This window comes from Amblyomma mixtum, chromosome 9 (genome assembly GCF_055824585.1).
Source record: "Amblyomma mixtum isolate Tamu chromosome 9, ASM5582458v1, whole genome shotgun sequence".
Lineage (NCBI taxonomy): Eukaryota > Metazoa > Arthropoda > Arachnida > Ixodida > Ixodidae > Amblyomma > Amblyomma mixtum.
In genome coordinates, this window is record NC_143020.1 from 69,810,132 (window position 1) to 69,822,987 (window position 12,856).

At 46.7% G+C, this 12,856-nt stretch overlaps 1 protein-coding gene across 1 annotated transcript; it reads right to left on the bottom strand.

Annotated features, from left to right (window-relative positions):
• Positions 1-236: 236 nt before the first annotated feature.
• On the bottom strand, positions 237-7,205 carry LOC149329592 (TNF receptor-associated factor 6-like). The gene is made up of 2 exons (XM_089560316.1): positions 6,885-7,205; positions 237-1,513 (listed from the first exon to the last, which is right to left on the bottom strand). The coding sequence occupies exons 1-2, from the start codon at positions 7,170-7,172 to the stop codon at positions 398-400; spliced, it is 1,404 nt and encodes a 467-aa protein (XP_089416442.1). The 5' UTR covers positions 7,173-7,205; the 3' UTR covers positions 237-397.
• Positions 7,206-12,856: the final 5,651 nt, after the last annotated feature.

Genomic DNA, 12,856 nt, shown 5'->3' on the forward strand with positions numbered 1-12,856 from the left:
TTTTCCCTTCAGTTAACACATGAACGTCGAAGTATTCTTTTGGGAAATTTTACGAACATGGAGGCTCTTTTTATTCCCAGAAGTATGGAATACGCAGCTGCCGGTGTGACACTGGATATGAGCAGAAGTGAACGCTTTCATGTCCAACCAATATATCCAGTGGCAACGAAAATTACGATCCTAAAAAGTAGTGTTAGGAAGGAAAAAACAGGAATGACGCCGAGTGCAAACGTCAGTAACTGCAATTTAAGCTGCAAATTTATTTTGAAACAAATGCTTAATATTGCAGTGGCCACGAAGCTTTCTTCAAATCTGCTTTTAATATCAAGAAAAAAAAGGTTTATTCCAGGCATGTACATGTGCCACTTCCCTGTCCCTGTGAAGACAGAAGACACACTCAAGGCAGGAGCTCCCACTTGACACGAAGCTTGTCGTCTTCAACAAAGCCGCCTTTCCGGAGATCCGCTAGGCCAAACGACATCTTCTTGAAATAAGCGCCAAAATTGCTCGAAGATTCGGGCTTTTGGAAATACTTCGAAGAACGTATTGTTTTATCCTCGACCTCCCGTTCGGCGCCTCCCTGCGGATGCACGACGCTCAGCTTGATTCGTTGTTCGAATGGCCACAGAACAACGTCGTCCAGGTCGCCTTTGTGCAGCTTTAAGCAAATATGCACAGTCACTGAGTCGCCCGTTTTCCTGAAATCTAGGCCAGGTGATATGCAATAACCACGCAGGTACACCCTCTCGTTGTAATAACAACGAAAGCCTTCCATCAGTGCTTTCTCTTCGAGGGATTTCACACCCTGTACAAAAAACTCGCACCGAGTTGCTTGCAGTTGAGCGAGTGTATGCACTTTTGTGATGCGCTCCAACGTCTTCTGACCATTCTCCCTCCCTTCTGTTCTGGCTTGATCCAGCGCAGCTGTTATTTTCGAAAGGCTGTCTGCGGTTTCCTTTGTCACAAGAGCCAACTGATCTGTCAGTTCTTTTTCTAATCGGTTCACCCATGCAGAAAGATTGTTTACAGCGTCGCTTCGTGTGGTCAAACATTGTTTCATTTCCGCGTTTGACGTTAAAATTTCACGTAAAGTTTCCTTTAAGTTCTGAGGATTTTGAACTGCAGCTGTCAGTTCATGCCTTACAGCTTCTTTGAATGTGTTGATACCATGACACATTTCATTCAGCCTGTCCCCGTGTGTGCTATTATCAGCAGCGATTCTTTCCAGACAGCCCATGATTTCTTCCGCCCTCTTTTCAAATGCTTGGCTGAAAGTAGCAAAAGACGCATTTCCATCCTTGGGGTCGCAGTCGTTTTGGGATTCCAACGAGGCGTCAGTCAACGAGCCGCAAGTTCCCGATCTGAGGTGCGCGCACACTTCGCTGCAGAGGACGCTGTTCGAACACTTCGGGCAGCGAGTAGAATGGTGCACACATTCCCGCTGGAAATGGTGGGCGATCATGGAAGCAGCCGCCACGTGCTGGCAACCCCGTTCTGCATTCCAGCACTTGACCTGCAAGACGAACAAGAGTATATCTATTGAAATCCCTATTACCTCTCCAACGATATATATTTTTTTTTTCAATTTTTGTTTGTAAGTTAATTCCTGCGGTGAATTCACGTCACCACTTGGTTGAGCACAGGGACAGTCGGATGCCATACAGATTTGTTCTTCAAAATCTACAACTTTATACCTGCAACACATGAAGTGCAAAGACACTGTTCTATTTTTCCTTCTGCACTAACCTCACTTTGACTCATAGTAGTGTAATATGTGAACTAAATTACAGTGTTATATCTATACCTTCCTGTACCCGCTGTCAAGATTTTAGTCCTCCTCATGTGCCTCATTTTGGACCGCCTGCCTACGGATAGACGTACATTGCAGTAAGCAGCAGCAGAGAACGACACTACACAGCACCCATGTTTATTTGTGCGCATGCCGCATTATGGTCGCGTTCAGACAAGGTAGGGTCATAGGATATCGTGCTCTCCAGTTTATCTGGGTAGCAAATGTTGGATTGGTGGTAGACGGAGACGACAACATAGTAAAGCAGCTGAACCTCTTGAAACTCCAGTCAGAGAAAGGCCACGTCGAAATTCCTAACGCGTGAAGGAATGTCTGATTGTAGTTAATTCTATATAAACCTGCCACCGTACTGGATCACCAGACGTCAGTTCATGATGAAGAGTAAACCATGAAAGACAAGGGTTTGTACGCTAGTGTTCCGAAAACTAAACTTTGACATTCATTACGCATGCTAAATGCACTACATGCTGGTCACAGAATACGACACATGAAAAAGGAAAAGAAATGATTTTCATCCTTTGAAGCAATAAAGAATGTTAACTATTTGAGCAACCCAGCGTTCGATTAGAGTTTTAAATAGTATGCAAAAATATCGCGGCTAGTTGTGTTCCGCTCATCTGCCTTCGCTTAGGACCAAAAGAAATACCACTGTTGGGGAAATTGTTCAGCTGCAGTGGCAGTTGCTGTTCAAAGACAAGCGTTCAATGAGCAAAACCGTGCTTGCGACAGCAGCGGCGACACGCTTAGCCAGTCGCTTTGATTTCTTGCCAAAAAGGCACACTCTACTGCACACAGTACCGTATTGCGGTGGACCACGACCGCAAAAAGATGAAAAAAACTGAAGCCTCTCCTCGTCGCGAAAAAGCAGAAATAGAGGTCTTTCGTTTGAGTCATGAGCGCACCTGACTGACAGAGCTTGTTGTCCACGGTCTATTTTACCTCATCTACCATTAAAATTGTTCAGATTAGCGAGCTGTGACTGTCAATTAAGGCACAGCATAACACTACACCCAAGCGGCATAATCAACCGGCCCAACGTTGGAAACAGATGGTTTCATTCTGGCCCATTGTAGGACCGACCTTCGCCAATAATATTCGGCCCATTAGCTGCGCTACTTGCGTACCTCTCGGACCTTCGCGGGTAAGAAGGTTTATTAACAATGGCTTTTTTTTTCTCTTTAGGCGCAGTACAAAATACCATGACATACGATAAAACACTACGCACGATGATCACCTTTAACTGCTGAATATTTGTTTTTTTTTCGCACAGTCTTGATTACTCACTGATTCGAAGAGCCAGAAAGAATGCAAGAGTATTAAGAGGGAACTCGGTCCATATTTAAGAGATGCTTCAATAATGCAGAAATACGTGTCCTTTCCTTAAAAGCTTCCAGACATCTAAGTCATCTATGCGGCTCCATAGGGCGGCTTCTTTAGTGTATCCTGCTTATCCAGCATTTAAAATATGCGGGAAATAAGAGCAGCATTCGTGCACACATTTCCATAGGAAGGTCAGAGAGCCATTTCTAACGGTATCAGGCACTGTCGAACAGTTAGTTCATCAGCGTCTTATCAGCTTTTGCTTTAGGCAGCCTCATCTTCCTGGTTTTTCCCACACGCACCCGTAACCCCCATCACTACTAGTGTCGTCGTCATCGGAGAGTGAAAGCATACAAGACTCCGAATGATTACCATCATCATCAGCCTGACAGCGCCCACTGCAGGGCAAAGACCTCTCCCATGTCTCTCCAATTAACCCCTGTCCTTTGCAAGCTGCGGCCGCTGCATCAACGCAAACTTCTCTTATTAACCACCATTCATTTGGAAGTCATCAACCCTCAAACGCGGGTCAATGACATCCTAGTCGAAATCGAGTGGAAAGAATGGGCTTAGGCAGGGCATGTAATGCGAAGGCAAGATAACCGCTGGTCCTTAAAGGGATACTGAGGCGGTTTTCGAATCAGCTAATTTTTTACGGTTTTGAAGTAGTGTCATTGCTGATCACGTCTGTGCAATTATTTTTTCGATTTTGGCTAAAAGAGTGGCGCAATGACCAATTAAAAACGCGATGTTCAAATCTCCCGCGCCCCGCGCGAGCCTATGAGAGGAGAACAGCGGAGAGGGAAACCTCGCCCATGCGGGCCAACGTGACGTCACGTTCAGGAGCCGGGGATACTTCGGCGCACCCGAGCGAGCTTTCAGCGCGCGTTGTTGCTCCTGCTGCGTGCGTTGTGCCGTACAAAGCGTGTCAGCCGACCTTGAGAATCAGATTCAACACGAGGTACTACTCTGCGTTCGTGTCGATGAACAAATACGGCCGAGACTGTGTCGTCTTCCACTGTTTTTAGCAAGATCAAAAGCTCGCAGCGCAAGTGGTCGCTGCTGTGACAAAGAATTCAAGCTCACCAAAGCAAGCCTACTCTGCTCAAAGCACTTTCGTAAGAGCGGCTACATGCAGAGCTTGTCCCTAATGTGACCCCTGGAGATTTCTGTCGAAAAGGCGCGGCTGAACCATGACACAGTTCCTTCGATTTTCTCGCGCACGAGAGGCGTGTCACCATTCCGAAGAAACGCCTCTTTTCAAAGTAGAAACATGCTCACTTAGCCCATGAAGAAACCTTATAGAGGCTCAAGCACGTGTCGCTCTCCTCAGCTTAGGTGCGGCCAGACCACCTGAGACGTGCTCAGCAAGGCTCGGTTAGTGATTTTATACTCGGTTCGACGTGTACAAGCAAGCAAGCAAGCAAGCAGAGCAAAGCACAATAAACCAAAGCAAGCAAGCATCGAAGCTCTTCATATGCGGCATCTCGTTTAATCGTAGCTAAGCAATTGAAATGAAAGCGTTCGACGTTGATTTCGGATGCAAATTTATGAGAGAAATGAATGCCAACCGAGTTTTTGCAAGAAAACACCGCAACCTTACTCGGTTTCTTCAAGTTGTGGCAGCGGGCGAGTTGCAGCTAGCTTGGCTTTTAAACACACATATAGTTGGCAACCACTTCACTGAACCTAAACTGCAAATCTAGGAAGGGCGAACGTTTCCGAGGCAGCGATTAATATTTTCTGGCATCTGCTGAACGCGCCATGAGTGAAGCAGCAGCCTTGTGCGCGTATTTGGCTTGGTTTCCAGCGCACTATGATTGCGTCACTATCTCGTGGTCACATGCGTCGCAGTGCTTGGCCACTGCGCTTCGCTAATTTTGACACCAACTTTGTGCTCCTTCATCGTTTCCTTGAAATACTTTCTTGCCCCAACCTGCAACGCCGGGTACTGAGAACAGGATTTTTTGTACACAGTGCTTTGGGCCTTTTCTTTAGGATGACGCGCTTAAGGGCGAGCCAGGAGGCGTCCGGTGGTGGTAATTGACTTGAGTATTGTTCGCACCCCTTCCTTTCCGAGAATACGAGCCGAGGTTGTGCTGGCACCTTTTACGCATGCTCTGCATCGCGTCTTTGACGCTGGCGTATGCTTGTGCTAGGCGTAGAATTTTTTGCTGTGTCAATTTGGTTTCAGGCGATACGTGGAATGAGCAAACTGTAGTATCCTTTCCTTCGGAGGTCAGTAAAAAAAAATAGTCGCCGTATTCGCTTTTACAACGACACGGAAAGCTGCGATCTGCACTCAACGCAGCGCCGGATCCGCATCGGCAGCTTCTCCGGTCCTCAAAGTGACGTCACGACCTCTCTTGACCAATCACGGGCGGCGGCGCGCCGCGCGGCGTGCCCCGCGGCACAGGCCGCATATTTCCGCTAAAAAAGGCAATTCGCGCTTGTTTTTGCCTTATTTTGATGCGATATTCCAGTATAGAGCATGAAAAACTATAGAATGCCGCTTCCAGCCCGATTTTCGAAAAACGTGCTTCAGTCTCCCTTTAAGGATAACGGAGTGGATTCCAACAGAATGCAAGCGTAGCAAGGGGGCGGCAGAAAGTCAGGTTGGCGGATGAGATTAAGAACGCTTATCACCGCTGACTTATTGCATGATGTGGCAGGATTTCTTTTCTTCGAAACATGCTTTCCTCACAAACAATAAAGACGATAAAAAAAAGACCAACGCATTGAACGAGAAACAGAGCTTGCAGGAAGAATATAAAGTAGGCAAAGTTGGCAAACAGAGCAAAAAATTAGATTGTTTCGCGTGGAAGTCAAAACAAACGATCAATTTGGGGCATAAATATCCCTAATTAAAGACCACGACGATTGTCTTCGTGGCGAAGATTTCCAGGCGCTTTCTTGCTGCGGGCTGTATTAAGGTTAGGGTAGACTTAAAACATTCCGCTGTGTACGCATTTGAATGATCCGGCAAACCCTCCTGTCGGGCGCTGGTTTCAATTCCATGCACGGTAGTGGCTAACTAAGGCGGGTACTCGGGCAATTCAAAGCGCAGCACATGGGCCAAGAAAATAACATACGAAGCAACGGGCTACAATGGTATACCGGAATACAGCTCTAGTACAAAGGAGTGCGACTTTTTGTTAAGCAATCAGAGCGACTGGTCCCGTAAGTCCATTTCATGTTCCGCGTGTTGCATTGGGATTTCTTTTGTAGATATTGGAAGGCTTTTTTCTGGAACAAATAAAGGTTATCGACAGCTGAAGACAAAAAGTGGCTGTGGCGCAACTCACCTCAGCCAGCATAAACTGAGCGAGAGCTCCTGAGCATGGTTATACACTGTCCAGCTTTGGTTCACCTTTATTTTTTCAAGACTTCAGCGAGCGCAAACCACGTGCCACAAGTGCAAGATCAAGCGTCCAGAGCGACGGTCGGGGCAGCGGCGGACGTGACCGCCAAGCGCAAGAGCGAGTCAGGTGACTCATCACGTGCGGCCACAGGCGAGAAGGAGCGGCAGAGCAAGCAGCCTGCGCAGCGGTGGACGTGACTGCCAAGTGCGCAGCTATGGCGACGATGAAGAAGAAGATCGAGGCCCCCGCCGCTCGCGATTTTCGACATGCGGCGCGCCTCCCATTAGAGGTCAAATCAAAGACCCAGTTGAGCTTCAGGCTAAGGGTGAAAGGAGCATAGTTTTTAGCTTTAAAAGAAAAGGAGAGGGGGAGGTGGAAGTTGAGTGACTAACCTCTCGCCTCAGCAGCTGATCTAGAGGGAAGTCCTTCCAGTCCACGTCGTCTTCGTCGTGCCACTCGTGGCCGTCCAGCGGACAGACGTGCATGTCTTCCTGGGCGCATTGCTCGTAGCACGAGTCGCACAGCACGTGCATGCAGGACAGCAACGCGGTCCTCTTGCGCACCAGCCCGCAAGCACTGCACACCCTGTTCGACGGAATGGTCTTGACGAAACTCAGAGGTCTCCAGTCGAGGTCCGGGCCGAAGCCAACCAGGGTATATTGGGTAGCTGCAGGAGGCATCCCTCTTCACGTGCGCTCGCTGCCCCGCGGCCTGAAAAAGTGCATTTTTCCGCCCCCTCTGTGCGGGCTGTTATCTATTTCGTTTTGTCGTCGGGGCGACTATCAGAGCGGCGTCCGCTGCCTCTCGCGGAACTTATCGCCTGCTGCGCCCGTTTTTCTGTCGTTATCTCTCCAGCTGCATTCACAACCTCCTCTATACGTAGCTGTACCTCAGGCGGCTTTCTTTCGGAAGGCCTCAAGCGAGTAATAAATTTCTGTCCGCTGCCTAATGGACGAAATGAAATATTGGCACACATTACAACATGAGGATACTCGGTGTGAATTGCTGCAGCCGCTGAGTGGCTATGGCATTGTAACACTCAATAGTAGTATTTCACGGTTGGAACATAGCCGCCGAGGTGCGCGCGTTCGAGATTCGCGGGTTGCATCCCGTCCGTGCTGGAGTTTCGACGCCAGCGAAAGCTAAAATTTTCCTTGCAAAACTACCCCGGTTTGTGTTGAAAAACTAGTGTTATGATCGGTTTGTTACAGTGCCCTACATCAAAGGCACAGCTCAAAAATCTCTAGCCTTGGTTTAGGACTTTAAGACCCAAAAATCCTTCCGGCATTCTGCTGATAGTTCAGAAAAAAAAAAGGTTTGCAACCACTTCTTCTGTTCCGTGTTAAACTGATGTCAAAATCAAATTTGTCCGGGGCAAGCTGCGATACAGTGTTATCAGTGCGGAGAGCTAAATATTTCAGGTGAGAAATTTCTGTACTCTGTCAACGACACATTATGATGTTTTGGGCATGAGCAAACTGTTAAAATGGACTGCCTCAGCTTTAACACACTACGCATAATGATCTAATTGATATCTCGCTTACTTAAATGATGATGATGATGATTTTATGGCTCAAGAGCATCTTTGGTCAAGGAGCACCGTTAGACGAGGTGCTTTCGTCTACACATGGTCGAGTCAGGGCACCATTTCCGGAGCATTTCTCCCTGAATAAGTCGAGCACCAAGGGAGGGAAGAGAGGGAAAACTTGATGTACCTTGAGACTACGCGGGTGGCTTCACCGGTGGCCCCATATGGGCACTTTCGCTTACATTGGCAGCAGTTGTTGCTCGTATTTCCCCAACTGATCTCCAGGCTTTTTCCGATTCATTGTCTCAAACCTGCGATAATTTTTTACCGAGAAGACAGTCTGCGATTAAGCAACTAGCTTAGCCAGAATTAATCAGAGTGACATGGAAAGAAATGTCGAAACAAGGACGAGCTCGACTCAATAGCTGAACCTGTACAGTGACCAATTCACGCGCCGAAATTGTAGGGCACCACGTGCTGTGGATTTTCTCGAGGAGCTGCATCCCGCTCAAAGAGACCTTGACCACGACGTGAAGTTTTCTTGTGTAAATAGATTACCACTCTGTGATGACGACGAGGCTACGTCTACTAAAAGAGGAGCTTTTGTGAGCTTAACTGCTGCTAAACTACATGGTCTGTTCTGAAAGTAGTAGGACTGGTTTTTTCCTGGGCGAACGGGCGGAGGAGAGGTGGTCTGCGCGTGCAGGATCGTTGAACGGGGATAATGGGAATGCTGTGGAAAATCGGCAGTCGGCTCTCGGCCATTAAAAAGAGGAGGTCGCTTGTACTGTCAACCCCTGTCGAAACGTCTCGTCACGCAGAATCGTCGAGCGTTTACTGCATCAGCGGTACGCGATCAAATTTTGAGTAAATCTTGGTAAAACGGGCAAAGAGACTCACAACATGATTAAAGAGGCCTACGGTGACGCTTCCATGGGTAGATCAGGTGTTTTTGATAGGCACAAGCTTTTCCGAGAAGGTAAGGAAAGAGTGGAGGAAGACGACCGCTTCAGACGCCCTTCGACCATCAAGACCAACGAAAATGTGTAGCGAGGGAAACATTTACTTAACAGTGATCTATCAGAATGATTGCTGATGACTTGAGCATTCCTCAAACCCAAATATTGGGATCGTGACAGAAAACTTACCCATGAGGAAAGAGTGTGCGAAGTTGGTGCCGGGAGTGTTGTCAGAGGAGGAAAAGGCCAACCGGTAGGATCTTCTTCGTCATCTGAATGAGGACCCCGATTTTTTGTCCCGCACAAGGCGGCAACGCTGTCTCAGCCCCCCTACAGCCTCGACTTGGCCCTGCCAGACTTTTTTCTATTCCCGAGAATAAAATCGACGCTCGAGGGGAAACATCACGGATCGGTAGAGGTGGTTCAACAGGCCATGACGAGGGAGCTAAACAGCATTCCGGTCCAGGCGTTCCTGGAGGCGTACGAAAATTGTAAAACTCATTAGCAGCAGTGAGTAGGTGCGGAAATTGTAATCGTTTGTACTATTCTCCTGAATAAATTTTGTTTAAAAAAATGAGTCCTACTACTTTCAGAACAGACCATGTATATACACAAATTACAACCGCTTGGCGTTTTCGCGAAGAAACAGCGGTGACATTGTGGCAGTTTTGACGTCCAGTTCAGTTCGCTTAAGCTTCAAGAATGTTCACTCTAAACGGCGGTCAATGCGTCCCTTTATGCCCTGAAGGCACGAATCGAATCGTATGGAGGGGGAAGGTTGGTTCATCTTTGAAACCAGTTATCTGAGCAAGAATGCATCTTTTGCCACCGGCAGAAATCAGTATCTTCATAAAGAGTAATACAATCAATTTTGACAGAAATAAATACTGGATGGAGTTTTGGTCGTTGTCCACTTAACCCTCCAATGCATGGTTTGCCGTTCTGCGAGCTGTGTCTGCCCATAAAGCCTATCTCAATTCCAATGACATTAAAGCAAAGTCAGAAAGAAATGCTTAGCATCCCCAAAAGCGCTTGAAGCTACAAAAAATAATCTGGAATTAATTTCCTGTTTTGGATGTTAATGCAATATGATTCAAGAATCAAGAATCAAGAAGTCTTTATTGAGTAACACAAACAAAGTGTATACACAGATATTTGGACCGATAGCCAATGAGGCTAGTAAGCAGTCCAATACAAAATAACATATACAACAGCAATCACAAACACATTGAAGAAACACTAACTTTGTAGCCTTGCTTACATTACCAAAAAATGTTTCTTGCATGTCAGTTTGAAATTCCTAGCTTGCTTTATTTCAATTGGCAACGAGTTCCAAATTTTCGCTCCTGTAAATTCTATTCGTCTTTCTCCGTACGCATTATGGCAAATAGGAAGGTTAAATTGGCATTGCTGGCTTGTGTAGTGTTGCGGACGGGAATACTGAATGCACCAAGAGGTAAGGGGTAGTTGGTATTTATAATATTATTAACCATAAGAGCTATTTTGTAATCGCGTAAGGTTGTGAATGACATGATTTGCATTGCATCAAAAATGTTGTTAGAACTATTCGAAGAAGGTAATCCAATGGTTTTCAAGGCACGTTTTTGTTGTCTTAGCAATGTTGATAAATACGTTTTGTATGTGATTCCCCATGATTCACTGCAATAACTGAGAAGAACTGCATTGACGCAAGAATGTGCCACATATCGATGAAGAACGCAAAGAAGTGAACGTGAACACCCGAAAGTAAGGAGGTAGCCGAATATTTCTGCTCTATGGTGGCAGGCCCATCGACCCCATCAGCAACACTGCATTGCAGCTATGTTCCTGCTTCTCGGGATTCACGAATGTTCCTTCCCATCTCTGGGGAAGAACTTGACGCCACGCTGGCTGGTGGCAGACGGTCATCGTCGCCGAGAATCGGCGGTCTGCCATACTTTGCACTTCCAAACCCTAGACAAGAAGCGAGACGCGTACGTTTGGAATATTACAAAAAATTATGGAATGCGGGCACAGTTGCAGACGAGTGGAAGTCGACTCGTCCAGTTCTGCTACTGAAACCAAGCAAATTGCCTCTTGACCTAACATCATAAAGTCCAATTGCACCAGCTAGCAGCATAGGCAAAGTACTGGAAAGGATAGTTCTTACACGTATTGAGTGGTCCCTGAAGCACTACCGTATATATCCGGCTATGATGTCCGGGTTTCGAAGTGAACGTCTTCAATTCACGACGTGGTCGACCTGGTGTCATCCAGCAAGCGCCAAAACAATTGAAGCACTTGACCATTGCATTGTTCCTGGATATAAAGGGTGCATATGACATCGAAACTCACCTAACATTGTGGACGCTCTGGAAGCAGACGAAATTGGTGGCCGCGTATTCTGTTGGATGCGCAGTTATTTATCTAACATACCTCTCTTTGTCCACACTGAGGATGGCCTAACTCATTTTACTTGCCGTGGAGTCCCACAGGGTGGAGTGCTAAGACCAAACCTTTTCAGCCTTACACTTCTAAGGCTTACATACTTACCGCCACAATCAGCACAACTCTCAATTTATGCGGACGACATCTGTATTTGGGAATTCGAAGTTACGCCCCCACAAGTTCGAGAGAGATTTTAAAAGGCGTCAAGTATTATTGTAACCTCCACTGCAAGGTCTGCAGATTTCAACCGAAAGTGTTGGATTCTTGCTTTCCACGCAAGAACATGTCACACGTTACCGTATTTACAAACGGCAACCCTACGAAAACAGCCATCGATTTCTAGGAGTAATCATCGACTGAAATCTATCGTGGACCCCCATATTTCATACATGAAAAAGCGACTGACAGGGTTTGCTAACATTCTCCTTTTTCTTCGGGGAAAGTCATGGGGAGGGTCAGTGCGGTCGATGATGCAGCTCCACAAGGCATTATTCATGGAACTCCTCCGGTACAGCCTTCCTGCACTTGGAAACATTAGAAAAACCAACATACGAAGTCTACAAGGCGTTCAAGTTCAAGCTCTCCGGACCTGCATCCCTAGGATTGCCGAAATACGCCTCTACGGCCGAAACCGTACTAATAGCCCAGGAGAATCCAATCAATACATACCTAACAATTGACGCACTGAGGATACATTTTCGACACATCTCCAGGGTTTGCTCTCACCATCTTACCTGTCTTCCTATTACAAGGCCGCGCGCATCGTTTACAAAGACCATTGATGCACATCGTGCCATTCTGCCGTCCCAATTTACACCCGCCTCTAGACTGTCATCCCTACTATGGAGGCTGCACGAACCCCCGTGCTTCTTTCAATACCCGAAGGTCGATTTATCGCCTACAGAACTAAAACAATTAAGTCACTCTAGAATATTTCCATGAGCACGCTAGAGAAGAACCACTGGAAACTCAGTGGAAACTTCAGGAGTTATGTAGGCATTGCGGAATCGGAGTGTGTAAGTCTTGCATGAAAATACTGGAAGATATTATAAGGACTGCATAGCTACGATAGTCCATTATAAAATCAGCCATAAAATTCCAATAAAGAAGGGTTCCAATAAGGAAGCAGTTCACAACAGGTAGCGAGTTGCCGGAATTGCTAAGGGGATACACGTACTAAGGGCAGGTAGTGGTCGCTGATACGGATCACGAGTGGGAAATAAACGGAAGAATAAGAATGGGGTGTAGTGCGTATGCCAGTTTCTCTCGAGGTCATGAGTGGCAGTTTACCAATATCCCTCAAAAGAAAAGCGTACAGCAACTGCATCTTGCCGGTGTTCACCTATGGTGCTGAAACGCGGAGGGTAGCGAAAAGTGTTCGGCTTAAGTTAAGGACAATGCAGACAGGTATGGAAAGAAAAAGAATAGGTTAACTTTAAGAGACCGAAGG

Coding starts and splice junctions, on each gene's coding strand:
- LOC149329592 (XM_089560316.1), bottom strand. CDS start 7,172: ATGCCTCCTGCAGCTACCCAATATACCCTGGTTGGCTTCGGCCCGGAC. Junction 1,514..6,884: donor ATCAGCTGCTGAGGCGAGAG/GTTAGTCACTCA, acceptor TTCGTCTTGCAG/GTCAAGTGCTGGAATGCAGA.